The sequence below is a fragment of the Sander vitreus genome, chromosome 12 (assembly GCF_031162955.1).
Source record: "Sander vitreus isolate 19-12246 chromosome 12, sanVit1, whole genome shotgun sequence".
NCBI classification, from domain to species: domain Eukaryota; kingdom Metazoa; phylum Chordata; class Actinopteri; order Perciformes; family Percidae; genus Sander; species Sander vitreus.
Window position 1 is genome coordinate 26801713 of NC_135866.1, and position 26140 is coordinate 26827852.

General features: G+C 41.5%; 2 protein-coding genes across 4 annotated transcripts in view; one reads left to right on the forward strand and one right to left on the reverse strand.

The window, feature by feature from the left end:
• Positions 1 to 15470, reverse strand: part of blvra (biliverdin reductase A) — a 19222-nt gene extending 3752 nt beyond the window's left edge. Inside the window, exons 1-6 of one of the 3 annotated variants that reach the window (XM_078264947.1) lie at positions 15364 to 15470; positions 9100 to 9223; positions 7711 to 7830; positions 6793 to 6890; positions 2382 to 2489; positions 1455 to 1623 (exon numbers count right to left, since the gene is read on the reverse strand). In XM_078264947.1, the coding sequence (XP_078121073.1) occupies positions 1455 to 1623; positions 2382 to 2489; positions 6793 to 6890; positions 7711 to 7830; positions 9100 to 9218 (614 nt within the window). In that variant the 5' untranslated portion in view covers positions 9219 to 9223; positions 15364 to 15470. Of the gene's footprint in view, positions 1 to 1454; positions 1624 to 2381; positions 2490 to 6792; positions 6891 to 7710; positions 7831 to 9099; positions 9224 to 11118; positions 11197 to 13467; positions 13555 to 15363 lie in introns of those variants that run through there. The other 2 variants (XM_078264948.1, XM_078264949.1) reach the window with 2 other exon arrangements.
• A 1888-nt stretch (positions 15471 to 17358) lies between these two features.
• Positions 17359 to 25317, forward strand: coa1 (cytochrome C oxidase assembly factor 1). Its single transcript, XM_078264950.1, has 5 exons — positions 17359 to 17426; positions 18651 to 18758; positions 19947 to 20098; positions 21120 to 21196; positions 23074 to 25317. The coding sequence occupies exons 1-5, from the start codon at positions 17420 to 17422 to the stop codon at positions 23207 to 23209; spliced, it is 480 nt and encodes a 159-aa protein (XP_078121076.1). The 5' UTR covers positions 17359 to 17419; the 3' UTR covers positions 23210 to 25317.
• Positions 25318 to 26140: the final 823 nt, after the last annotated feature.

Here is a 26140-nt window from a genome sequence, read left to right on the forward strand (position 1 = left end):
TTTGTTTTGGGCCTTGTCGTTTGTTGACCTCTCTCATGTGTGGTCGCGCGCAGCAGATACGTTACGTATCACGTGTTACGGTCAGCTCATCAGTTTCATAAAAGTAAAGACTGTTCATGAGTCCCGCATCCCGAGTCAAGTCTGAAGTCACTGTGTGTGCTACTTAAGTGCGACTCGAGTCCGACTCTCAAACTCCAGTCCCCATCTCTGGCACACAACATGGTGGCTGCGTGACCGCTACAAGTCCGCAGGCGTCTGTGAACGCAGAAATTATGTTCGAGCATCCCAGATAAGTACACTGATCGGTTAAGGAGGGTCGGCTATCGGTCAGAAAATAAGAAATCTAAATTAGCATCCCTACTTATCTTGTTACTCCAGTTTAAGTAGCATTTGTTGAAAACTACAGTAACCAGCTGTTTTAGTGAATCACTGAGCCTTTACACAAAAAAAAAAAAAAAACGTAAACAGTATATTTGTGTTTTTAAAGCTTTAGTGCGGAACTTTTTTATATTATTGGACGTCCGTTACATTCAAGCCATTGCCAAATGAGTTGCTACAAAGCTAATTAAGACCATCAGCTCCACACAACTCTCTGTGTGTTTCTCAGCATAGCTGTGTTTAGAAATTGGTGTCGTCCGGCGACTTTCACGCGCAGAAACTCAAGTGAAGATAATGAAGTGTTCATGTTTTTTTTTAATCCTCCGTGTCCTCCTTGGCTACTAGCAACTGTGTGGAGGAGGGGTGGGGGTGGTGTGCGCGATTACGGAAGGCTTGTATCATCTGGATGCGCCGGGTTTTGTCGTCATTACTTAGAATTCGTCATGGGGGAGACTGAAACTACGCACTATAGCTTGAAAGATCTATGTCTTCAGTGGAAGCCATCTGACTGGACACTGAGAGGCACGGACAGAGTAGGGAAGTCAAAGTATTAAGGGGCCGACTAAAGCTTGATTCATACTTCTGCGTAAAATCTACGCCGTAGAAAAATCTAACAACCAACACGTGGCGGCGACGCACATCGCTCGGCCTTGGGTGGGTAGCTTTGCATTTCCCCCTTCTCATTTCCGGGTTCTCCTTCATAAACAACATGAAATTAAGGATAGGGTTAACTTTTCCTGCTAAAGATTTCCCACCTTGGTCAGAAAGAACAGGGGCGACACTTTGTTTCTCCCACCATGCCTCTAGAGTCGGTACTTGCTCCAAAGCTAATAGCTGTCACTCTCTCACTCGCTCTACCACACACACACACACACACACAGAGGCCCTGCTGAGATCGACGCACAAGTATAAACTTTAGGCTACTTACGTAGGCTACAGCGAAAGCCCCGCGTGGAGCCTCCGCAGGACCATAAATCAAGCTTAAGACATTGTTGGCTTGTCTTTTCATGGGATTTTTGGACTATTTATTCCATCTCTGTGGTAGACATAATGCAAACAGATGCACCCTCTCTCACCTGTTGTCAGAAGTTAGCAGCTTTGCGGTCAACTTGCTATAGTTGGTACCAGAGTCTTCCTCCATGGTTGCTGCAGTTACTGACAGCTCACCGAACAACTCGACCAACCAGGTGAGGCGAGCGATGCCACTGAAAGCTTGGAAACCAAATCCAGGCTTCAAAACTCCACCTTGAACGAATAACAATACGCACACATTATGACTGCATTGCCTGAGCTCCAACCCTAAACTGTGGTTCTTTTTGCAGTCTCTTAGGACAACTTTCCCGAGCGTGTTCATCACACTGTATGACATTTGATAAACTGGGAAAGAACACCAAAACCTACACTGTAAAGAAAAAAAACTATTATTTCGGCAGCTAGGGCGCCAACAAAATACTGTCAAATAACGGAATTTGTTTCTTACAAAAATGCAGTCCTTTTCAATAAATAAAAAACAGTTTTCACTTCCTCGTCTGCCTAAACCTCCGTTGGTCTCAGTTTACGTGCAAACGAAGTTTTCCAAAATCTCCACTCTGGCCGGAGTTTTTAGAAAGAATCGTTTTCAGAGGCAAATTCTCAGATTGCGTGTAAACAAAGGGCACAAACGAAGGGAAATGTCTCCGTTTTTCTGTACGTGTAAACGGGATATTGTACAATGGACATGTAAACTGTTTTGGGTATTTGTTGATATTTTCATGTTCTTCAAAAATACAGGAAAAAAATAAATATAAAAATAAATTTATATATATATATATATATATGTCTTTTTTTTATATATATATAAAAAGACAATTCCATAAAATTATAGTGTTCTTTAACAATGTACACCATATTCCTAATCTAAACCAAGAAAATACTTTCAATACCAATTTTACAACGGAGATGAAAGTTTTGGTTAGAGCTTACAGAAGTGTCAAAGAACAAGGACGCACACTTCTCTCTCTTACCAGTAAACTGAAGAGTCCCTTCCTGCAGGATTTTTCCCTCTACCTCTTTTTTCAGTTCTTTGAAGTCTTCTGTCAGCAGCTCGATGTGTTCCTCATGGAGAATCACTCCTGACACACAAACACAAATATTTACTGAGATAGTGGAGTGAGATTTGTATAAATATATAGATATACATAGTTGGACCTGTGTGTTGTTGCAAAAAAATTGTTAATGAACCCAAAGGTGCTACACAATGATCTGAGGATTAGACATTTATGAAGTGCAATCAGGAGGACTAAATCTTCACCCCATGCTTTTTCCCCTCATAGTGGAAGATGTTGTTCATTAACCCAAAAACATGTCATCAACAGTACTGATGATGATGTCTGAAACAGATGCATTGACTTCCACTGTGTAGGGGAATTCTGTCCAAAAGACAGGCCTGTCAAATCTAACTTCAATTTATTAATTAACGGACTTAAGTTTACCAGAACACAAGGATCAATCTGAGACGAAGAGTTCAGTTAAGCAAATTTACTGAGTCCAGCATAAGAGTTACAACACAGCTGTGGGTTCACAAACAGGTCTAAGTTTCCCGAGCGACAGACATGAAGTCGAGGCTCGGTCCACCAAGATCTCCTCTGAAGTGAGCTCCGATCTAAGCTTTCCCTGTGTCTGTATTCTCTCCTCACGGGGGTCTCCTAGTTTCTAGACAGAAACTGACACACACACCAAGGTCGGGGCCTCTGTGTGGTGTGTCTCAACTTCCTCTTCTATTCTTTTAACTTTAACTGTCTTCTCCTTATCTGTCTGGTACACAATGTATTCTTATGCCATAAAAGGCTTAAACTATAGTTAAAGGTTAAGCTTAACCCTTTTTATGTGTCAGAGACATTTCCTTGAACCAGTTCCTCAATGACTGCACACAGCTCTTTTATGAGCACAAAATACAAACTAACTATAATATTCTACAACTGCTAAGGAGATGTATTACCGCTGAATTACTGCACACTGTCTATTTCTCTGAACTGTCCCGGCTGTTGGCATTTCTTTAAACCAATCACAATGGGGGGCCATTGCAAAATAGCCTCGGGAAGGAACTTGTTTTGGGGGAACGTGTACGTTCAAAAGGTTGTTTTGGTCGTGCGAGAGAAAACTCCGATTGGACAGATAGTCTAGCTAGCGGTCTGGATTTACCCTGCAGAGATCTGAGGAGCAGTTAACCATAGTCCTCAGAAATCCACCGGAGTTTAGAATGTCAACACAAAGGAAGCCCAAGGCAACGGACATCCGGCCTAAATGAGTGAAATCCGGCGGAATTTCCGTCGGCAGCGGGGCAATCCCGGAAGAGGAACGTCAAGGATATAGACTAGTCTTCCACCTACCCAAGGTCTCCCAAGTCAAGTCAATTTTTAATTTATATAGCACCAAATCACAACAGAAGGTATCTCATGACACTTTCTTTTATATAGAGCTGGTCTAGACCAGTAGTTCCCAAACTTTTTGGTCTGAGCACTTGAAATGGATTAGCATTTTCTTGATGTTCTTACATGATAGTGTAATGTAACCTCCCTCCTAAATACTGCTGGGTACTGAACTTTGATACTTTTAGGTACAGACCGAATTGCCTCCAAAGTATCAAGTCCCTAAAAAAGCCTTGTCATTCTGATCACAACCTTGTCTTGCTGTCTCCTGAGTATGTTCCTCTTGTCCAGCGGCAGCCTGTCCACACAAGGACTGTGAGGAGGTGGACTCAGGAGGCTGAGGAGGCTCTGCAGGACTGCTTTGAGTCTACAGACTGGGAACGTGCTCTGTGAGCCACATGGGGAGGACATCAACAACACGACAGACTGCATCACAGAATACATCAAATTCTGTGAGAACATTACCATGCCCTCCCGGACTGTACGCTGCTTTCCAAACCACAAGCCGTGGATCACCAGTGACCTGAAAGTCCTTCTTAATGAGAAGAAGAAAGCTTTCAGGTCATGGGACAGACAGGAGCTGAGGGAAGTACAGCACAAACCGAGGGAGAAGCTGAGGGAGTGTAAACACACCTACAGGAGGAAGCTGGAGGCCATTCTGCAACAGAACAATATGAGGGAGGTGTGGACAGGGATGAAAGAGATCACCAGGTGCGGGGGTCGATCTAGGCAAACACAAGGCAGCCGTGAGAAAGCAAACGAGCTGAACTGTTACAGGTTTAGCTCACAGCCATCCCCTGCCTCCTCTATCACTCCACCAACCCCCTACACCCCCTCACTGCCTCCTCCCCTCCCTCTCTTGATCTCACCCATCACCCCTCACCCCCCTGTGGTCTGCCCACTCCCCCCACCACTACAGCACATTTCATCTCCCCCCACAGACACTTCATGCACCCCCCCTTTTCTTTCACACTTGGCCAGGTGAGGAGACAGCTGAAGAGGCTTCACCAGCGCAAGGCTGCCGGCCCGGATGGCATCAGCCCCAGGGTCCTGAAGACCTGCGTCAGTCAGCTGTCTGTTGTTCTCCAGCATGTCTTCAACCTGAGCCTGCAGAGGGTGCCGCTGCTGTGGAAGACATCCTGCCTTGTCCCGGTCCCCAAGAAGTCGACTCCATCTGGCCTCAAGGATTACCGACCAATGGCTCTCACATCCCATGTGATGAAGGTGCTGGAGAGGCTGGTCTTGGCCTACCTGAGGCCGCAGGTGAGATCTTTTCTGGACCCTCTACAGTTTGCCTACTAGCCTCGTCTGGGAGTGGACGACGCTGTCATCTATCTTCTGCAGCGAGCTCATTTGCACCTGGATGGTGGTGGCGGCACTGTGAGCATCACTTTTTTTGATTTCTCCAGTGCATTCAACACCATCCAGCCACTGCTACTAGGTGAGAAGCTGCAGGGGATGGGTGTCGGTGTGTCCAGTCTCCTGGATCACTGACTACCTGACAGACAGACCACAGTTTGTCCGTCTGGACCGTGTTCTGTCTGATGTGGTGGCGAGTGGTACGGGGGCTCCACAGGGGACTGTGCTGTCTCCCTTTCTGTTCACTTTATAAACCAGAGACTTCCAGTACAACTCAGAGTCATGTCACCTACAGAAGTTCTCTGATGACTCTGCAGTTGTTAGGTGTATAAGGGATGGACAGGAGGGAGAGTACAGAGCGCTGGTGGACAACTTTGTGAATTGGTCTGGTAAGAATCACCTGTTGGTGAACGTGGATAAGACCAGAGAGATGGTGATTGACTTCAAGAGGAAGGGAACGGCTCCGCAGCCCCTTTGCATTCTGGGTGGAGATGTGGACATGGTTGAGGAGTACAGATACCTGGGTGTCAACATCGACAACAGGCTGAACTGGAAAACCAACAGCACTGCAGTCTACAAGAAGGGGATGAGCAGACTCTATTTCCTGAGGAAGCTGCGATCCTTCAACGCGTGCAGCAGTTGGAGTGAGTGTTGGAGATGTTCTACCAGTCTGTTGTGGCCAGCGCTCTGTTCTCCTCTATCGTCTGCTGGGGCAGCAGCATCGGAGCCAGCAACACAAACAGACTGAACAAACTCCTCAGGAAGGCTGGCTCTGTTATTGGCTGCAAACAGGACACATTTGAAGCTGTGGTGGAGAGGTCACTGAACAAACTGTTATCTATCATGGATAACCCCGACCACCCTCTTCAACCCCCCCCCCCCTCCAGTGGTCCAACAGAGGAGCACCTTCTCTAAGAGGCTCCAACAGCTTCGACGTCGCACGGACCGCTACAAGAAATCATTCCTGCCGCAGGCAATCAAACTATTTAACACTTCTTCACCGAGTGGCAGATAAAACTCAGACATCACAACTGTACTAATTGCAACTTGCACAATAGGTTTGTTTACCTACAGCTTTATAAATACTATTTAAACAGTTGTACAGTTTTTATTCCCAACTTATATTTTAAACTATTGTTGTTATATTCTATCCTATTATAATTTCATGTATATTGTATCCTTTTACTTCATGTATATTCTCTCTGTGTGATGTGTGTCGGATATTTTTGCTGCTGCAACACCGTAATTTCCCATTTTTTTGGGATCAATAAAAATCTATATCTATTTCAATGCATAAGGAGTAAATCTCATCAGCGTCAGCGAGCCAATAAGCATGCAGCATGCTCCCACCAAGATCGAATAATGCTGGTGATAATTGGCGTAGAAACTCTGCAAACTCTCCATGTGTGTTTTTTGTATTTTGACAGGCTTGACTACAGAATGTTTAAAAAAATAAATAATAAAAAATTGTAATTTATTTTTGTTAAAATGGATTTTTATGAAATTGGTATCGAAAAAAAGTATCGTTCAGGAACCGGTATTAAAGTCACGGTATCAGTATCGAAGACTTTTAAATGATACCAAGCCCTACTCCTGACCTGTACATGGAACATGCATGCGAGTACACATTGTTATAAAGTATTATTACCTTTTTCCTGGGCTAAATCCCAAAGCTCCGCAGCAGCCTTATAGCTCATGGTCATGGGATACTCCACACAGACATGTTTCCCTGCCTGCAGAAAAGATCTGATGAGACAGGAGGGAGTTTTGGTTAAAAAAAAACAGAATTATGATTGGAAACTCTAAGTTGTGCATTCTGTTTCTCAATAGATTTGTAAAAAAAAAAAAAAAAAAGTTTAGTGAACAAATATGTAAAGGTATACAGTGTATTGTGTAATAATCCAGTGAGAGAGGACTTGTGCTGTTGACTTGTAGTAAACAGTCAGCCAATCAGATGTCTCTTTCCATTTCAGCCAATACCTTTGGTAAGGAGCCATCTAAATAGGCTACAGATAATTCCTGGTTGAAAATACAACCATGCCAGGGAAGTCTCAAAAAAACCCACACACAAATGCAGTAAAGTTGACACATGCAGGTTCAACAGTTTGTATAGAAATGTAACAACATCCAAATATGTTTTTGATGAAAAATACTAATATACCGTTAATACTTTTTAAAACATACATTTGTGGATTTCTATTACATTAATTCAAAACAAATGTTTGTGTGTGCATCAAAAGTACATTTGTGAACTATATTTTGGTATGTCAATTAGTTTCTGTTACTGTATATAGAACAATAACCTTGGGTTGATGATTAATGAGAATGTTGTTAATCATATACTGGTGATATAATGGTAAATACTAAACTGAACATCTATGATACATTTTGGAACGGTGTGTAAGAAAGTCCCTCAGTGACTGAAATGAGTCATGAGAGATGGCAATCCAGGACCGGTGGCCCAACACCTTTCTAAGATACTGTTGTTTTTTGTCTTTTACTTTGTATTCATTCATTGATTCATTCCCTGTACAGACCTATTTTATGCGACACCGATCACCGATACCTGATGTAGTCTTCATGCGACGCATTCTCAGTGCAGATGAACGCAGCATGAATGTCTTCTCTGCTCTTAGCCTCTTCCACTGAGATCTGACTCACTCCCTGCTGAGTGTCCAGGCTTCTCCTGTTGACAAAAAAAACCATCTGTCAGGATAATAATGACGAGAATTCTGCTGTGATCAAAGACAATGAGCCTCATGCAGGAAGCGACAGACCAACACATTTCTTCTTATTTTTGTTCATGTCCACGATTTTTGTTCACATTTTGTGAGAGTAGCCATTGATTTCTGGGATTCACAAATGTTTTCTTATTTTTGCTCTTCTCTTAGGTATGAGAAATCTATCTAGAGCAACAGTTCCCAAAGTGGGGTCTGGGGTCCCCCAGGGGTCCTCGAGGGGGTTCCAGGGGTTCCCCAGCACAAAGAGGACAAGAGCACAAAGCTCTTTTTTTCTGCCATCAAAAAAACCCGTCAGAAACACAGCTTTTTACAGCATTTTTCCTCATGCTATGGAGCCCTTCCTTCTGTTTTGCATAGCCAGTTCAAAGGTTCTGGAACCAACCAGTGAAGAGTAAAGCCAGACTAAGGCAATGCATCAAACTTGTTCTTAATAACTTGCCTGTAAAAATAAAAAGGTAAGAAATAATAATATATAATAATAAAAAATTGATGAAAAGGGCCTGCATTGTTAGGCTGTAGAGCTGTGTTGTCTCTGTGAATTATAATTTACAATATTCCGGATTCAGAGGATTAAATATCAATTTCCCTGACAATATAATCACCTTGTCTGACTTCACGGTCTTTTAAAATAATAATAATGATAAAATGTGTTAATCACTGCAGTGTAAATATAACGATACATGGTTGTGTGTCACTTTAAGAGGTGGGCCCTTAGGCTAAAGCAAGCTAATTGTCTTCATTCATTGTAAGATGATAGTGAATTGTACAGTTCAGTCGAGGATCAAATACTGATTTGAGTGAGAATATGAGCACTTACCTTCTCTCTTTTAAAAGAACCTGTATTCTAACTATATATATATATATATATATATGTAACTTTTATGTGGATGCAACAGCCCTTGTCTGGCCCTGAAATAAAATTGGTACTCAATGCCAAATCACTCCAACAATTCCTCTTGCTCTAGAAATGGGATTTGTCTCCAGCTGTGCTCCAAAGCTTTTTAGCATTTTCTTTATCGTTTCTATACTTGCTTGTTTCACTTGAGTTAGGCTACACTTATAATTACTCCGTGCTTTTACAAGACAGGCACAGAAAAAAACTCGTGCTGCTCTTCCTCATGTGCTGCTTCAGGCCATGTCACATGTTACCTATGCCTAGGACAATTATTGCTTGTTTATCCGTGCATGCAAAGCACCATGTGTGTGTGTGTTACCTGGAAATGAATCCTCTGACATTGAGTTTCTCTGCAGGACTGCCAGGTAGAGGTGCTAACATGTCTCTAATCCTCACCCGACCGGCTGTTCCAACGCCAACAACCACCGCTCCAAACATGCTGACTAAGAAAGAAAGAAAGAAAGATTTTTTTTTTTTTTCAAATGCTATAAAATTGACCTAAACACTCAAATTCAATGAAAGTAGCGAGCTGATCATTTAATTTACTTGTGAAGAGTGTTGTACGGAACCATCTACGTTATTTCTTTTGACAATTTGGTTGAAAGTAGAGATGTTCCGATACCGATACCAGTATCGGCTCCGATACTGCCTAAAACGCTGGTATCGGTAAGTACTGGAGTTTATGCACCGATACCGCGTAATAAAGCCCTAAAGAAAAAATACGTTAAAAGTAGTTTATTTGTTTTTTTCCATTAGAACTGACTGTCAAACTGCAGAATAAAAGAACGTTCTGTGGCATTCATGTTTCACAAAGAGTTTAACCTGAGCCAGACTGACAACAAAGATAGAAATAATATCACATCCATACAGAGATAGTAGTATACAGTTCTTAAAACATAATAAAATATATGACACACTGGTATCGGATCGGTACTCGGTATCGGCCGATACGCAAGTTCAGGTATCGGAATCGGGAAGCAAAAAATGGTATCGGACCATCTCTAGTTGAAAGAAACCCACATTTCTGATATAGAAACTTTTTTGAAAATGGGTCAAATTTGACCCGAGGACAACAGGAGGGTTAAACTTTGACTATCTACACCGTTTAGGAAAATATTGATTCTACAAACCAGTTAGCGATACCAGCAGGGGCGGTTAATGCTCTCTAAACAAACGACCAAAAACATGTGTGTACATGTGTGAATCTCCCAAACAATTGTACCCGTCACAAGTCAAAGAGGCAGTCGGAGTACTCATCACTGTGAACAGAGTACTGGTACAATACTACCAATTAGAGCTGGGCGATATATCTATATTATATCGATATCGTGATATGAGACTAGATATCGTCTTAGATTTTGGATATCGTAATATGGCTTAAGTGTTGTCTTTTCCTGGTTTTAAAAGGCATTATTACATTACAGAAAAGTTTTGTCATTTTCTGAACTTACCAGACTGTTGTAACTGTTCTATTATTTGCTTAGTCATTATATCCACATTACTGATGATTATTTATCAAAAATCTCATTGTGTAAATATTTTGTGAAAGCACCGATAGTCAACACTACAATATCGTTGCGGTATCGATATAGAGGTATTTGGTCAAAAATATCATATTTGATTTTCTCCATATCGCCCAGCCCTACTACCAATTAAACCAATTACCAAAAGCCTAATTCAAACGCAATGGCGAGCCCCCATTTTGTCAAGTACTAGCTCATAGTTCAGCAAAATAAGGGAGACCACACATTGTTAAGGATTAAATTAAAACCAATGTATTGCATTGCAGTAGTATCAGTAGTGTGTTAAAAACAAAACAGAACCCAAAGGACAAACCAAACCGAAAACAAACCCTTCATAAAATTCATTTTTAACAATATTAATAACAATACCATATATTAACAAATACATTTTATCTTAACTTTCTATGACAATGTTCAGGTTCAGGTTACTTTATTGGTACCCGCAGGTAAACTAGGTTTACAGTCTAAAAGGCAGGACATCCTTAAAACTTTGTAGACCACCACATAACATGCAACACACAAAACATTAAAACATATAAAACAGACTGTTACTGGACATGGAAAAAAAAAGAATAGAAAACAGTACATGACCAAAAGTGCTTGTGCGTTGTGTGCAAGTAATTCTACAGTTTGTTTACCAGAGTGATTGCCGCTGGGACAAAACTGTTTTTAAATCTTGTAGTTCTACAACCAGGGACTTTTAGCCTCCATCCAGACGGGAGATACTGGAGTTCCCTATTCAAAGGCTGTAGGCTATAGCCATATCCGCTGTAGTTGTTTAACGTACAGAGATGTGGGGTCCAGCTGGGACTCACCAGTTAGCTTAGGGCGTTTTCACACCTGTAGTTCGTTTGCTTTGGTCCGAATCAGTTGGCGAGTTAGTAAACTTGGAGCGATTTGCCCTCGGTCGGTTTGGTTTGATTTCACACCTGGAAAAATCCAAGCGCACCAAAATGAGTCATTACAAATCAGGCAAGAACGTCCAGCCCTCTGTAGTCAGGTGTGTTTACAATCGGCAAAGCAGCAAACTGTAGCAGCTTGCAGTGTTTCTATCACAGAAATAGACTGCAGTCTAGCTTGCCGTCCGTCACTCGTATCTCCGTGCTCAAACCAGCTGCCGCTAAAGTTGGAGACAGACGCCGGCAGAGCAGAGCGAAGTCTCGGTGACCAGAGCAGACGTAGTCACACAACAATGTCTGATCATTTTAATGAAATGAGCTGGTTTGACCACTAAACCAGAACACAGGACCTTCTTCCTGTATTTACTTTCTTGCTCCCGCCCCCAGACATATCCGACCAAAAAGACTACAGGAGGCATTAGCTCAGACTTGCGGAGTATGTATAGTTGGTGCGGTTCGAGTACGGATCACGTTCTCACCACAAACGAACCGCTCCAGAGTTCGATTGAAAGCGTACCGAGACCACCTCTTCAAGCAGGTCTCGGTACGCTTGTTTGGTCCGCTTTTGATGCGCACCAGAGTTCGATTGCCGCGTTCTCACCTGCCCAAACGAGCCGCACCAGCGGGACAAACGACCTCTAGTTCGATTCAACCGAACTAAAGACTGTCGGTGTGAAAACGCCCTTACTTGACCATTTTACAATTTGATTTTTGATGACCTTGTGCTTAACTGAAACACACCCAAACCATGACACTAAGGAGAAAGATATGATGGATTTGATAGAGGCATGATAATATAATGTCGTCATGGTCTCGTCTATATGAAAATGGTACCATTTTCTCAAGCAGTATAGACGCTGTTGTCCTTTTTTACAGACAGCTTCACAATTCTCAGTGTCAATAATTGTCCATAGATATCTATAGGATTCTACTTGATCCACCAATGTATGGTTTTTTTTTAACCTGGTTGCATAGTTCTTATTTTTTTTAGTCCTGAAGTGTCACATTTTAGACACACTTCAGACTGGCTGGATTATAGATAACACAAGAAAGTGGTTTCTCTAATCAAGTGCCCTTCATGTTACAGGTATTGGTATCCATGTTCGGTTAACCAACTTCAATGATAAAGTGCATTCAGATTAAAGCAGGTTCACACAAGTTCTGTGGACATGCAGTTTGTGCAAAGCCTCTAGCTCTCTCTGTTCAGAGACATTTTGCTGTGCAGGCAGATATGTATGTCAAGGTAAAGCCCAGCTACAACAATACCCATTGCACAATAATAACCAAGCTATATAGAAAGATTGATAGACTTTATTGATCCCAAACTGGGAAATGTCTGTGCTACAGCAGCAATTGGTACGAGGCGCATGGCAGAAATAATAAAAACACCTACTCAAAAATATATATAAGGAGGAATGAAAAGAATGTACAACGTAAGTAGAAAATAAAAAAATGTACAGCCTGCATACAAAATATAAATATGTATACATACATATATACTCTGTTACAAGTAAAAGTTCTGCATTGAAAATGTTACTTAAGTAAAAGTATGTAAGTATCATCAAGAACATGTATTTAAAGTATTAAAAGTACAAGTACTCAATACAGAGTATTTAAAAAAAACGTACAGCCTGCATACAAAATATAAATATGTATACATACATATATTTTGTATGCAAGGCTGTACGTTTTTTTAAATACTACATACTACTTACTAATTTGTTTACATGTAAACATATGAGTAAGTAGTATGTAGTATTTTCATGTGTGAGGTATTGAAAGTGTCATCTCATATACTCAGCGGTTAAAATGTTGTTTTTTTACTTTATTTCTACACTGTGAAAGTTGTGCTAAAGCTGTAAAAATGCCCCATGAAAGGGTAAAAATCAAAAAGGGTGGGTAAAAAAGGCTTTTCAACGAGCTTGCACCTGTGTAATGTAACCCTGTACATAATTCTACGATAGTCATTTGTGGGATAAAAATGTGGATATCAATGTAAAATCGAGTACAGAATGGTGCTCATTTCCTTCTAACAGCCGTATCTACAGCAGAGTCCACGCATGATACCTAATACTAGTGCCAATGTGAATGGGAACAGTGTGTAACCAATGACTGTTTTACAGTCTATGGTTGTAACTTGAACTTTTAACATTATGTAGAAGAATGTCTGTAGCTTTTAGAAGCTATTTGTTCATCGATATTCAGCAGGACACAGTGCAGAGTTACTGGCAGGAAAGAAAGGACATATTTTTGCTGTACCCTTACCTGCTTTTATGTAGCTCCTTTGTGACGAAGAAATCTAGCTGTTACTGTTCCTTTAAGTAGAAGTCCCCTCATAGAGATGACGTAATACGTGACAGCGCGTGTCTTCTTCTTTGAGGTTCCACGCCAGTTGGCATCCATAATGTCGCATTACTGCCCCCTTTTGGTTTTACTCGTCCTCGCGCTTAAAAAACGGAATAATTTCCTTCCTTGACCGCTTTTTTTTACTTCTTTATTGAGAATACTACAATAGTGGTGGAATATAACTAAGTACATGTACTCAAGTAGTGTACTTAAGTACAAATTTGAGGTACTTGTATTTGACCTGAGTCTTTTCTTTTCATGCCACTTTCTACTTTTACTCCGCTACATTTCAGAGAATATTGTACTTTTTACTCCACTACATTAATCTGACAGCTTTAAATACTAGTTACTTTACAGATTAAGATTTTTGCACACAAAACACATGTAAAGTTTATAAAATACAATGTTTATTATAAATTAAAATACCCAACAATATAACGGCCTACAAGTCCAGCTGAAATTATTATTAGACCAACTCTGTATTAGTTAGTATTAGTTTTAGTATTAGTTACTTAGTTAGTGAGTGGCTTTCCAACTCTGTCTGCACTATTTTTCCCCAAAAAAGGACACAGTGAATAGGTTGGTCAACAGAACTTTAACCCATACAGGGGCGCGGGAAGTAGGGGTGCTGGAGGTGCTGCAGCACCCCGTTAGCAAACTGCGATGACAATAAAATGATCGCTTATAAATATCTCTGGTTGTTGTTGTGGCTTTTGCGTTTGTGTTGTAGCTTTTTGCGTTTGTGTTGTAGCTTTTGTTTTTGTGTTGTAGCTTTTGTGTTTGTGTTGAACCATCTCGGCCACCGTAAGTCTGCGCATGTTTGGTAACATCATGACAGAAAAGGAATATGTTTGCACAAAGGTGGGAGCAGAGTTTGAGGTTGTGTTTATGCTGACGATGTGACACATTGAGACAGGAAGTGCAACTGTTACTATGTTGAACACTAGTGAGTATCCAAGCAACATAACATCCCCGAGACTAACTGCATTTAAAGACAGAAGTACAGGCTAGTGTTATGAAATAACTTCCAGTTAAACCAATGACTCACGCCAGGGGCCTGATGCACAAAAGTGATATGAAGAAATCCAGGATAACTGAAAAAGCGCAGCTTGACTTAGTGTGGTCCGCTCATCGCGGCTTAATCGGTTGCACGTTTGCCGAGCCAGGATGAGAAGGTGAAGCTATGTCAAGCCAGGTGTAGATAGCTGGGATAAGTGCACGTCCACGGCTTTCTTAAATAGACCACGGTATCGATCACAGATTTACTGATGCAGAAATGGAGAAGACGCGTGCAGCATATGTTTCACCCGCTGAATAGCAGCAGCTATTAATGGAAAATTACGAGGAGGTGAAACATTTAATATGCAAAAAGAGAAATAGGCTACGGCTCTTGTTATCAGACAGAGAATAAAAGCCCAACAGACAATAGCGGACCGACTGAATGCGTAATGATTTAAAAAGATGTACTTACTAGTCACTCCACATTTTTACAAAGTTGTGCACTGTGTTTTAATTGCTTTTAATATGCTTGTTTTATATGTTGGTTGTATTGCTGTATCTGTTTTTATGTGCTAAATGTGCTGGTTTTACTGTAAAGTGTCTTTGAGTAGCCTGTAAAGCACTACATAAATAAACATTTTATTATTTAGCCTACTTTGCCTTAAAAGTGAGCAGAGGGAATTAATGTTCCTTGGGAAATTTACCCTGTCTGTACCCAACATAACATCCCCGAGACTAACTGCATTTAAAGACAGAAGTACAGGCTAGTGTTATGAAATAACTTCCAGTTAAACCAATGACTGTGAATGAACTCACCAGTGCAGATTTGCAGGAGAGGAGGACAATGAGGAGCACAAGGAAGCCTCTGGTGACTCTGGAGCTCAACGCAGCTCACTGAGCTCAAGAGTTGGGGTGACAAAGAGGCATCTGCTAAGGGGGCTGTCCTACAACACACTAATGTGTTGTTGGTGTAGTAGTGTGTGTGTGTTTCCTGACTTAGGCTACCTTCTGGGACACATTTCAGACTAAAGACCAGTTAATGGGGGACAGTTCTTCCACCACTGGAATACAGATATGCAAACAAATAAGGTACATTAAGAAATTCACTTCAAAAATAGAGCTTTTGCCTCGGGTCGAGCATAGAAACAACAAAACCTAAGAGCAGATACATACAATTCAAAAGAAATTAAAAAAAAACAAAAGAAAAAAGAAAGAAAAGGAGCTATGGCAAATGAACTTGCGTCTCAAGTAAATACATTCATTTAAGGGCTCCTTCCTTGGCCGCTGCCGCCACACTCTAAGATACTTTTAACATTTTGCTCTACTCGCCCTATTTTCTCTCATTGTGTCACCATTTCTTTCGGTTCTTGTGTACATTTTCTGCATGACACAAAGTCATGCTCAGCTGTTTCAGCCTCCTGGCCCATGAAAGTTTTGTCATTACAAATCCTTTTTTGATTGATTGATTTACCAGAAACAACATCAAAGCCACATCAACACATGGTATTGCTTGGGCAAAGTCCATGTCCAGTTCAGTAGGCTTACCTCATGAACTCAGAATCAGTTAGAGATACACCCATTGAGTTTTATGGGCTGGGAACTATAGATAAGATGGATACAAACTGTCCACTCTTGTTTTTTCAACAAGGCTGGAGTTTTTTCTTTTAGTTTGTAAGTTGCCCATTCTGACATATTTTTAGTCAGTGATGCAATCCAGGTTGTAGGGGGAAAGACAATCGCAACAGCTTAACATATCACTACAAGTGGAGGGGTAAAAACTGTTTTTTTGGAACAACTGTTCTGTAATAGTCAATGTAATCAGTGTACACTCATAACGTGCAATGGAGTTATGTTAACTTTAGAAAAAATAGTAGTTATAACTAGTAATAGTTGCCCCCATGAGGAATTCTAAGTAATGACAACAACATTGTCGGCGCGTCTACATGGTACAAGCCTTCCATGATCGTGCACGCGCCCCCCCCCCACCCCTCCTCCACGCAGTTGCTAATAGCCAAGGAGGACACGGAGGATTACAAAAACATGATGGACTCTTCAGAGGAGGTAATTAGTCTTCTTCACCTATCTTCACCTGAGTTTCTATGCACAATAATCCTTATTTTCTGGTTACAGTAACTAGGTCAATGGATTTTACTGTGTCTATTTCTCGGTACTTTTTACAAAATCTAAGCAAGAAAAGGCCAAACAAATAACATTAATATTTTAGAACAACAGTCTATGAGGTTTGCCATTCTAGTAGTGTCACACAGACACAGGCGACACCCCCTGGCGTTATGGAATGCCAACCCCGACGCAGAACGCTGTAGGAGCGACGGCGTAGCTACGGCGTGGAGTTGACGCAGAAGCATAAAACAGCCTTATGTCTTACTCATAGATACCGATGGTCTAACTACATAGGGTCAGAGCATTAAACATGTTTAGGAGTAAGTAAACATTACAAATAAAAACCCTTGCTTGCAGACACTGTGTCACTTTGGATCAGCATGATTGAGCATTATTATATCCTTTGTACCTAGCCCAGGGAATCACCCTCTTTTACGGTCTGTATATCACAAAGAGAGATTAGTGGCTGAACCAGCTGTCTTTGAGCTTGTATCACGAAGCTGGGTCACCTTGGTAACTGGGATAAATCACCATGGTAACCTATGCTGCAAGGCTAACCTGTCCCAACCAGCGTCTCAACTTCAAAGGATGAAATCAAAACAACAGTGATACACAGACGCCGCTTGCCTGCTAAAACATGGCGGGACAAGCCTGACTATTAATGCAGCGCACCCACATCCAATTGGCGACAATCTGTGTGACGTGTACGGATGGAAACAGAGCAGAGTATGTCAATGTCCTACCGCTGTGCATGCAAGGTGAGAATGTTTTAAAAATGTTGTTTCAAATGAGCTGAAAATGTACGCACAATACTGATGGCGTTAAAGTAGCTCGTAATGCACGCAGTGGTTTGTAACGTTATCTGTAACGGTAAATCGGTATATGTGACTCTAATTTACCACTACGTACGTGTGTGTGTGTGTGTGTGTGTGTGTGTGTGTGTGTGTGTGTGTGTGTGTGTGTGTGTGTGTGTGTGTGTGTGTGTGTGTGTGTGTGTGTGTGTGTGTGTATTAAATTGTTGCATCAAAATTCACCACCGTGCAGGAAATTAAGTGTTGGATTGCTCAAACTTGTATGGGGGAGGACCCCCAGACCCCTCTGGTTATAATGTCTCTCCACAAATGTTTGAACCAAACCAACGCCCTTGCCATGACATATGGCCGTATGAATAACCATACCATGAAACCAATTGGCTGCACTATGGCGTAGGTGTGTCCTTTTAATGGGGAGAACTTATGCAAACAAGTCTTTTGTTTTATATACTTGTGAATCATTTAGATCACTTTGTAGAGAACTGTTTCCACTTTGGCATTAAAGGGTCTCTCGATCAGTGCCAAAAAAAAGTCACTTTAAATTGACTTTGATTTGAACATCTTCCATGTGAAGTTAATACTTTTTATATGAGCTGTATCTGGCTTTTCTGTTTTGGTTTGTTGAACAGTATAATTGGAGATACAGTGAGTGTGTATATATACCATAGACAAGACTCACCTAGAATAATTATGTGGTATGACACCAGGCTTCAAAATGGCCACCATCTACCAGCCAAATGCTGGTAAAATATGCAAGGGGCTGGTAGATTTGCTTTACTCACCAGCCATAAAAACTATGTTAATCTATTGAGTGGCTAGTCAAATTTAAACATTCACTAGCAATTTGGCTGGTGAATGAAAAAGTTAATTTTGAACCCTGTATGATGCTTATAGGACATGGTTTATTCCCTTTTTTTTTGCACTACTTATTGTATTCCATGTTATATTTATTTTACGTACATGTTGGCACTGAAAAAAGAGTTGCTTTTAATCTCATTGTACATGTGTATAGTGACAATAAAAGGCATTCTATTCTATTCACTCTCCACTGATAATGAATTTATTCTCAGTTACTTACGATATGAGAACCATTTCATTGCAAAAACAATCAGGAAAGTGTTCCCAGTATGCATTATTCCCAGTAAACTGACCGTCTGTGTGGCCTTATAGGGAAGGAAGCAAAGATGAGGGTGTCCACCAGTCATCTCCAGCAGCTCGCCATTTTCACAACCGTGCTGACCGGGGGTGGGATTGGCACCATGTACTATCTGCAGCAGAGTGAGTACAACTGGGGTGTACAGCACAGCGCAGGACAGCCTGCTGTGCCTCTAGTGTTTGAGTTTGTATGTGAGAGAAGGGGTTTAGGGCATGTACAGACCATAGAAAGGGAAGCGACGATTCGCCACAGGGTTGTGCGGCGGTGGGAGTGTCACTTAAATGGCCCATTTGTATGACTCTTGTATGTGTTATTTATTCCCCAAATCTGGAACATTTTATATTTCACAATTATTTTTTTCTGAGAAAGAAAGAAAAGATAGATAGTCTTTATTGTCCAATGAGGAAATTTGTTTTCACAGTCTGTACAGGGCCTCACAAATATACATGCATACACTTACAGTAAACGTAGCCACCTTCACCCCAATCACCCTGTAATGCACAGGTCCCTCCAGTCTGTTCCACTGGCACCCCTTGTGGGCAGCATGCAACATCTAAGTAACACACACACACACACACACATTACAGTCACCGCTGGGGAGCTTCATTTAGGGATGATATGGCAGAAGGTACAAAACTCTTAGGCTACTGTAGCGGACCTGTCTCCGGGCCAAGGACCTGTATCTGTGAAAAAGGGGTAGAGGGGATGACTGGGGTAATGTGCGATTGTACGAAGAGAACAGTCAGCTGTTACACAAACTCCTGAGAAGTTAAGTGATTGTGTTTCATTTTTTTTTTTTTACCCTCTTAGTGTTTTAAAACTTTCTTGTGGCAGTGATAGAGGCAGTGGTGTTTCCTGTTTACTATAAGGGACTCTCCGCCTGAAAATGGACTGACAAGTCTGATTGCTGGTTACGTGAATGGCCCCCGCAGGACGATGTTGGGTTCCGTATCTCCAAATGTTGAATCAGTCTCAACTTTTCACCGCAGGAGGACTGTGTGTGTGTGTGTGTGTGTGTGTGTGTGTGTGTGTGTGTGTGTGTGTGTGTGTGTGTGTGTGTGTGTGTGTGTGTGTGTGTGTGCAGCCTTCAACTTCTGTCAGAGTTGCTACATGTCAACTAACTGTTCAACTGCTCTCTTTTTTTGTTTGTCCTTAACTGACAGGTGCATTGCTTTCATCTAATAGTTTTGGAATGACAAGTGAAACTGCTCACAGTCATTACACTTCAACATTTCAACAGTTTTTATTAGCACTTTTCACTTATTATTTTATAACCCTTTTTTGTACCTCTCTGTCTACCATCCAATCAGAGAAGTTTGCTGAGTCAGACTACCACAGACTGGCTCTGCAGAAATTGGAGGCATGTCCAGTTGCCATGGAAAGCCTGGGCGCCCCGCCTTTAAAAGTCCACAACATCCATCTGAGTGACAGAAACAACCGCATAGATCAGCGCACTGCACAGGTACTGTGTTTCAGTCAACGGTCACCGCACCCGTACTGGCGACTCACTCAACTGGGCGTCACTGTGCAAATGTTTGTTTTGGCTATCTTGTCCTTGTAATTGTCCTAAACTTCACAGGTCATGATGTTTGGACTCAGTAACTCCTCTTATTGTTTTTAATTTAGTTGCCAGGCCTCCACTAATATCCTCTCGGCAATATGTGTTGGTGTTAAGGCGCTGACACACCAACCCGATTATCGTCCGTCGGACAGTCTGGCGAAGTTGGTGACTCGAGTCTGTTCGGTGTGTTCCGTGTCGTCGACAGCCGGAGGAGCCCTCGGCCTTCATTTGGGCCTATTTGACATGTTGAATCGGCCAATGGGCAGTCGGACTCAATGACCAATTACCGGAAATGACAAGCGGGGTTGATTGTGACGAACGCCTCTCAAAATCTGACGAAAATCTTTTAAACTGACCTTTGTCGATCTGAAATGAAGGCAGATTCAGCAACTGCGTGGCCTATTTCTCGCTTAAAATGTTTTCAGAAACACGTTTCGGTGAACTATTTTCATAAAATATGAGATCGTATTCCGAACGAGCCGCCATTATGGTCGGGAAGAAGCCAGACTCACGTGACGCGTTCGTCCAATCAGCTGCCGGTTTTCATTTTTTGGGCGACAATACAGATTAGCACCGCCTGCTGTTATGGAGACGTATTACATCTCGCGCGCGCACAGAACGTACGCTCAAGTCGGCGTCTCTTCGGTGTGTTCCGAGGCACTTTTTTGACCAACTCGGGGAGACTGATCAGTCCGACTGCTTTTTCACTTTTCTGCCGACGGTCGGCCGTCGGGTTGGTGTGTCAGAGTCTTTACTGATGTTGTGTGGCAGTATGTCTTTCATATGTTGTCCTCTGTGAGCTGTATCTTTCGTCATTGTGCATGGGGGGAGCATCGGTGTTGTGATGAGCTCTGATATCTCTCCACACTTAGACTACACTACACTACACACTAGATTAATTGGAATTTGCATTGTGTTGCAGATAAAGATCCCTGTGACTGGTTCAGAAACCGGAGGTTATCTCTATACGTCTTCAATCAGAGACCCTGACACCAACAGGTGAGTACATTCTGGTAACACATTCTATCACCTCATTCTGACCTCAAATTTAAGTTTCTTTAAATAGCCTGTTTATCAGTTACTTTTCGAAATAACAAGATAATGAATTACCCTCTAGCCATGCATCAACATACAGACTGCCCTGCATACAGCATGACACAAACCTGTGGTTTCAGTGATTTTGTTTACCACAATTTCCTACATCCTTTGCAGATGTAGATACACAACCACATAAGAAGCATTCATGGTATTCTAAAATACGAAAGAAAAGAATCAAATCAGAGAAAATATTTATAGCCACGGTCAAAATAAACAAACATGAATACAGAAACAAATAACCACCTACACATCACATTTATTTGGAGAGACACATCTGCCACTTTCAAAGCAGGTTCGCTTGTTACTCCTGTTATTTCCTTCCTCCAAAACCGTGGTGAAGAACAGCAGGAGCACATGTCAGGAGTTGAGTTTTCATTAAAACAAAAATTATGACTGGTGTGTGTTCACTGCATGCCAAATAAATCAGACCACACACGGTCAAGTTGCCTCCTAATCTAGCCTACTGTATGACCCGTTGCTTTTGCAGCAGCGTAGCAAATTAGCAAATTAGGTTATTTCTTAAAGGAGAAATCCGGTTGATTTCAACACGTAGCTCTGTTGTTAGTAAATTTGGAGTGCTGTCAGTAGCAAGAAAAAACGAAAACAATCGATGTTGCCTACACCATGTTATCCCCTTGCTAGAGTTAGCACCCAACAGGCTTAAACAGGGCAAGTTTAAAACGTGTTCTTAGAGTCCACTGTTGCTGAACTCTTGAACTGCAGCTCTGCTGGCTCCACTGTGGTGTCAGGTTACAGCCTGTTGCTACATAGTCATTACTAAGGACATAACAACGGCAAATCATTTTTTTGTGTGGAAAAAATACGTTTTGGAATATTGGATTGTATGAGTTCGACAATCGACTAGTGTGGACTTCACCGGAAAACAGGAAATAAACCGAGGTATGGTATGGTATATGAGGTAATATGGTATTCTGTCACATCTACTGCAGTCATATTCGCTGTGTTCCCTCGGAAGGAATCGCTGCACATGGGCAGGCACTTGTAATGACATTTCGAACATGTTTAGAGGCTAAAAACACGTTTAAAACTTGCCCTGTTTAAGCCTGTTGGGTGCTAACCAGTCCTTCCAGAAAAATTAGTTTTTTTTGTGATTGTTGCGGGCAATAATCCTTGATTATGCGGCACGTTTTCTTTAAAAAAGCGATGGAATATGCGGCATATTTATGCAATTTTATGCGATGAATTTCATCATGGCTTCATCGCGGGGTTTGCAGCTTTTCGATAATGTTCACGTCGCGTAATTACGTCACTTCATAACGTTCCCATGGCAACAGGGGAAAATGGCTGCTCTTGTGTGAAGTAAACGCAACTGTCTGCTAAAATATATGTGACTTTTTTGCAACGAAAATGCGAGGATTATGAAATCATGCAAGCCCCGCATATTTTGCGTGGAAATCGGCAATTTATGCGGCGAAAGTGCGGCTTATTTGAAAAAAAATGCGGCAGTCAGTCTGACATTTATTTCATTTGTAAAGAATAACATAACATGGATTTTCTGCATTTTCTGCTTTCGGTCTGTTTTGCTAGAAACAGTATGACGTAGTCACTGTCAGCGGTAAACAGAAAACATTTATGTGAATCATTGGTAAAAAAAAATATTGATCTTGGGGAAAAGAATTGTGAATCATTGCCAAAAAAATCCCTATACAGATGTGAATCGAACCCCCCCCCGCCCCCCCAACCACCCATATTGTCAATATAGCATTGCAAGTGCTTTGTATGCACTGTTCCTGACCCGTATTTGCCGTTCCCTGCAGGTGGAGTCTGAAACAGGCAGTTCTGAAGCTCAAGGAAGGGCAGATCATCGACCTGCTGAATCCTCCTCCGCCTGCTGCAGCACAAACCCAGGCAACGGAGCACACACAGGGGGAAGACATGGACCACTGGCACTGACCAACTCCATGCACTAATGAGAACAATGAAAGTGGAAGTCGTCCTGCTCCCACTGGTGTTGAGTCTAATTAACCAAAACAACATGGAAGTATATATTTACCAAATCCTCAACTCCAGTGTCATTTTGAAGGGACAGCATTTACTCGTGGCACACAGCTCTGTGAGTGTCGCTGGGCTTCTAACAGACTGCTCTGGATTGTTGTTTGTTCTCCAGGTTTGGCTTTGATTTAATACAGGCCTGTTGTTGCCCTGACTGTTGTATTGCTCTGTAAAGCCATTGCTAGACTTTTTTCTTTTTTTAATGAATTAATGCTTTCACAGTATGATGTGCCTCGGGTCCAGACATGCACGACCAGGTGAATAATAATCAGATCAGCGTTGAATATATATAATGAAGTACCCTCTAGCCATGCATCAATACATGTTTCTATGTACAGACTGCCCTGCATACAGCAACTTCCTGCTTCCTTTGCAGGTGTAGATACACAACCACATAGGAAGCAGTTAGGGTACATTTGTTTAAGCAAAGCAGGTTTGGTTGAGTGCATTTCCTCTTTAACTAATAATCAGGGCCTTAAGTTCACTTTTTGACCACCAGCCACCGTCGCAGGTGGATTTCTTTTTTTTTTTTTTTTTTTTTTTCTTTTAAATCCACTAGCCCTATCCACTACCCATTTTACCCTCAATCTTGACAGTTTCAAATGAGCAGTAAAGAGAACTTAGGTACAATACACAGATGTGGGCAAAGAGGAAGTCCAAATGAAACAGTGGCAGATTTTCTTGCACTTCTCCCACATTCTATCACTTCTCGTCTTCTGAGCTACGTAATAAGAACGTGTCTGCCGAGTTATCTTTAAATTGTGTAAGAGCACAGTGTAATACAGTCATGGAAAAATTAGGACACCCATGCTAAAGTTGACTAAAAAGAGGAATTAAAAAAAAATCATCTTTAGGAAATTGATCTTAATACTTCTAATAATAATTCTTCTTAATATAACTAAAAAAATGAGTAAAAATCCAATCTTTAAGGACACCAATTTTCTTTGTGAATGAATAATGTATCGTAAATAAATAAATGTTCTTCCTTAAAATACAGCATAAGTAAGTACGCCCCTATGTTAAATTCCCATAGAGGCAGGCAGATTATTATTTTTAAAGGCCAGTTATTTCATGGATCCAGGATACTATGCATCCTGATATAGTTCCCTTGGCCTTTGGAATTAAAATAGCCCCCCCCCCCCACATCATCACATACCCTTCACCATACCTAGAGAATGGCATGGGGTACTTTCCATAAGATCATCTCTCAATGCAAATCAAACCAGCTATTAGGCTAACTGAAATAAAACCATGCCAGTCTCTAGGTATGGTATACATTATTCATTCACAAACAAAATTGGTGTCCTTAAAGATTGGGATTTTACTCATTTTTTTAATTAAGGCATTAAGATCAATTTCCAAAAGATGAATTTTTTATTCCTCTTTTTAGTCAACTTTAGCATGGGTGTCCTATTTTTTTCACATGACTGTACATGCACACAATCCAACCGCATGGGTTGATTATAACAACCGACAATAAAGTTTTTTGTATTCTTGTTAGGCGGTGAAAAGGCGTAAGGAGGAAGGATGGTATGGTGGATGGCTCCAACAAACAGGACTTTCACTCAGGAGACAGGAGTTGGTGTCCTGTGTGAAACTAAGTCTTTGGAAATCAACCTACTGGGCATCAATCTCTCTTTAAAGTGCTCATATTATGCTCATTTTCAGGTTCATAATTGTATTTTGAGGTTATATCAGAATAGGTTTACATGGTTTAATTTTCAAAAAACACTGTATTTATGTACTCTCTGTTTTAGCTGCAGAGTGAGGCATCACACTTCTGTTCCATCTTTGGTGGGAGTTGCACATGCACAGTACCTAGGTAAGGACTACTAGCCAGTCAGTTGCAGAGTATGAGCTCAGTTGGTAGAGCGGGCGCCCATATATGGAGGCTTACTCCTCAACGCAGCGGGTCCGGGTTCAACTCCAACCTGTGGCCCTTTGCTGCATGTCATTCCCCCTCTTTCATGTCTTCAGCTGTCCTGTCAATAAACGCCTGTCTGTTTTCAGCTTGTAAGCCACAGTTACAGTTTCTTTAGATTGTGGTCTGCCAGATCAGCTGTCAACAAAACACATACTGTGATACGCCCACTCGGAGGCTTGGGGGTTAATGGAGCAATTCTGATACATCGCCAAAGATCCAAAAGGGGTTTAGGAAGTGGCTACTGTGTAACTAGTACACATTTCCTCATTTAAAGTGTCTTCCAGAAATACTTTTGTCATTTGTTCACAATCAGTGGAATACAATAAGCCGATGTTACTGAACAGGTCAAACATTTTCCGACATACTTCCGGCTTCTGAACTGGTTGCTGTTCCATATAGGGGGACGCTCACAGGCCAGTGCAGAATGAATGGGACTCTATGGAGCTATACCCCTCAAAATCCACTTTTCTCAGGATATCATTTTTTTTGTGTAGTAATTTGAATGTTGCATTTGAAAGGGGAGGCTAAGAAAATACACACTGCTGGGTGTTAGATTTTTTTAAAGTGGCTTTTTTGTTCTAAAAAGCCTTTTAAAATGTCAATGACGTCATAAACATATACGGCCAGAGATACTGCTTTACGGCAAGCTCTGAGTCGCTTCCTTTGTTCTCTCGAAGCATCGACAACACAGCTGACAGGTTAGCCTCTCCCTGTTAATACACGTGCTAGAAAGAGGTTTGCTAATGTTTTAAAGACCACGCCGAAATATTCACTCTGACATTCTGGTTCTGCTTCGGATGCCGTCAAGCGGGATCTCCGATCGTAATCAGTCCTTCACTGACCAATCAGCATTCATTAACAGAATGCTAGCGTGTTATGGGCAACAACGACTCAACCTGTAAGAAATC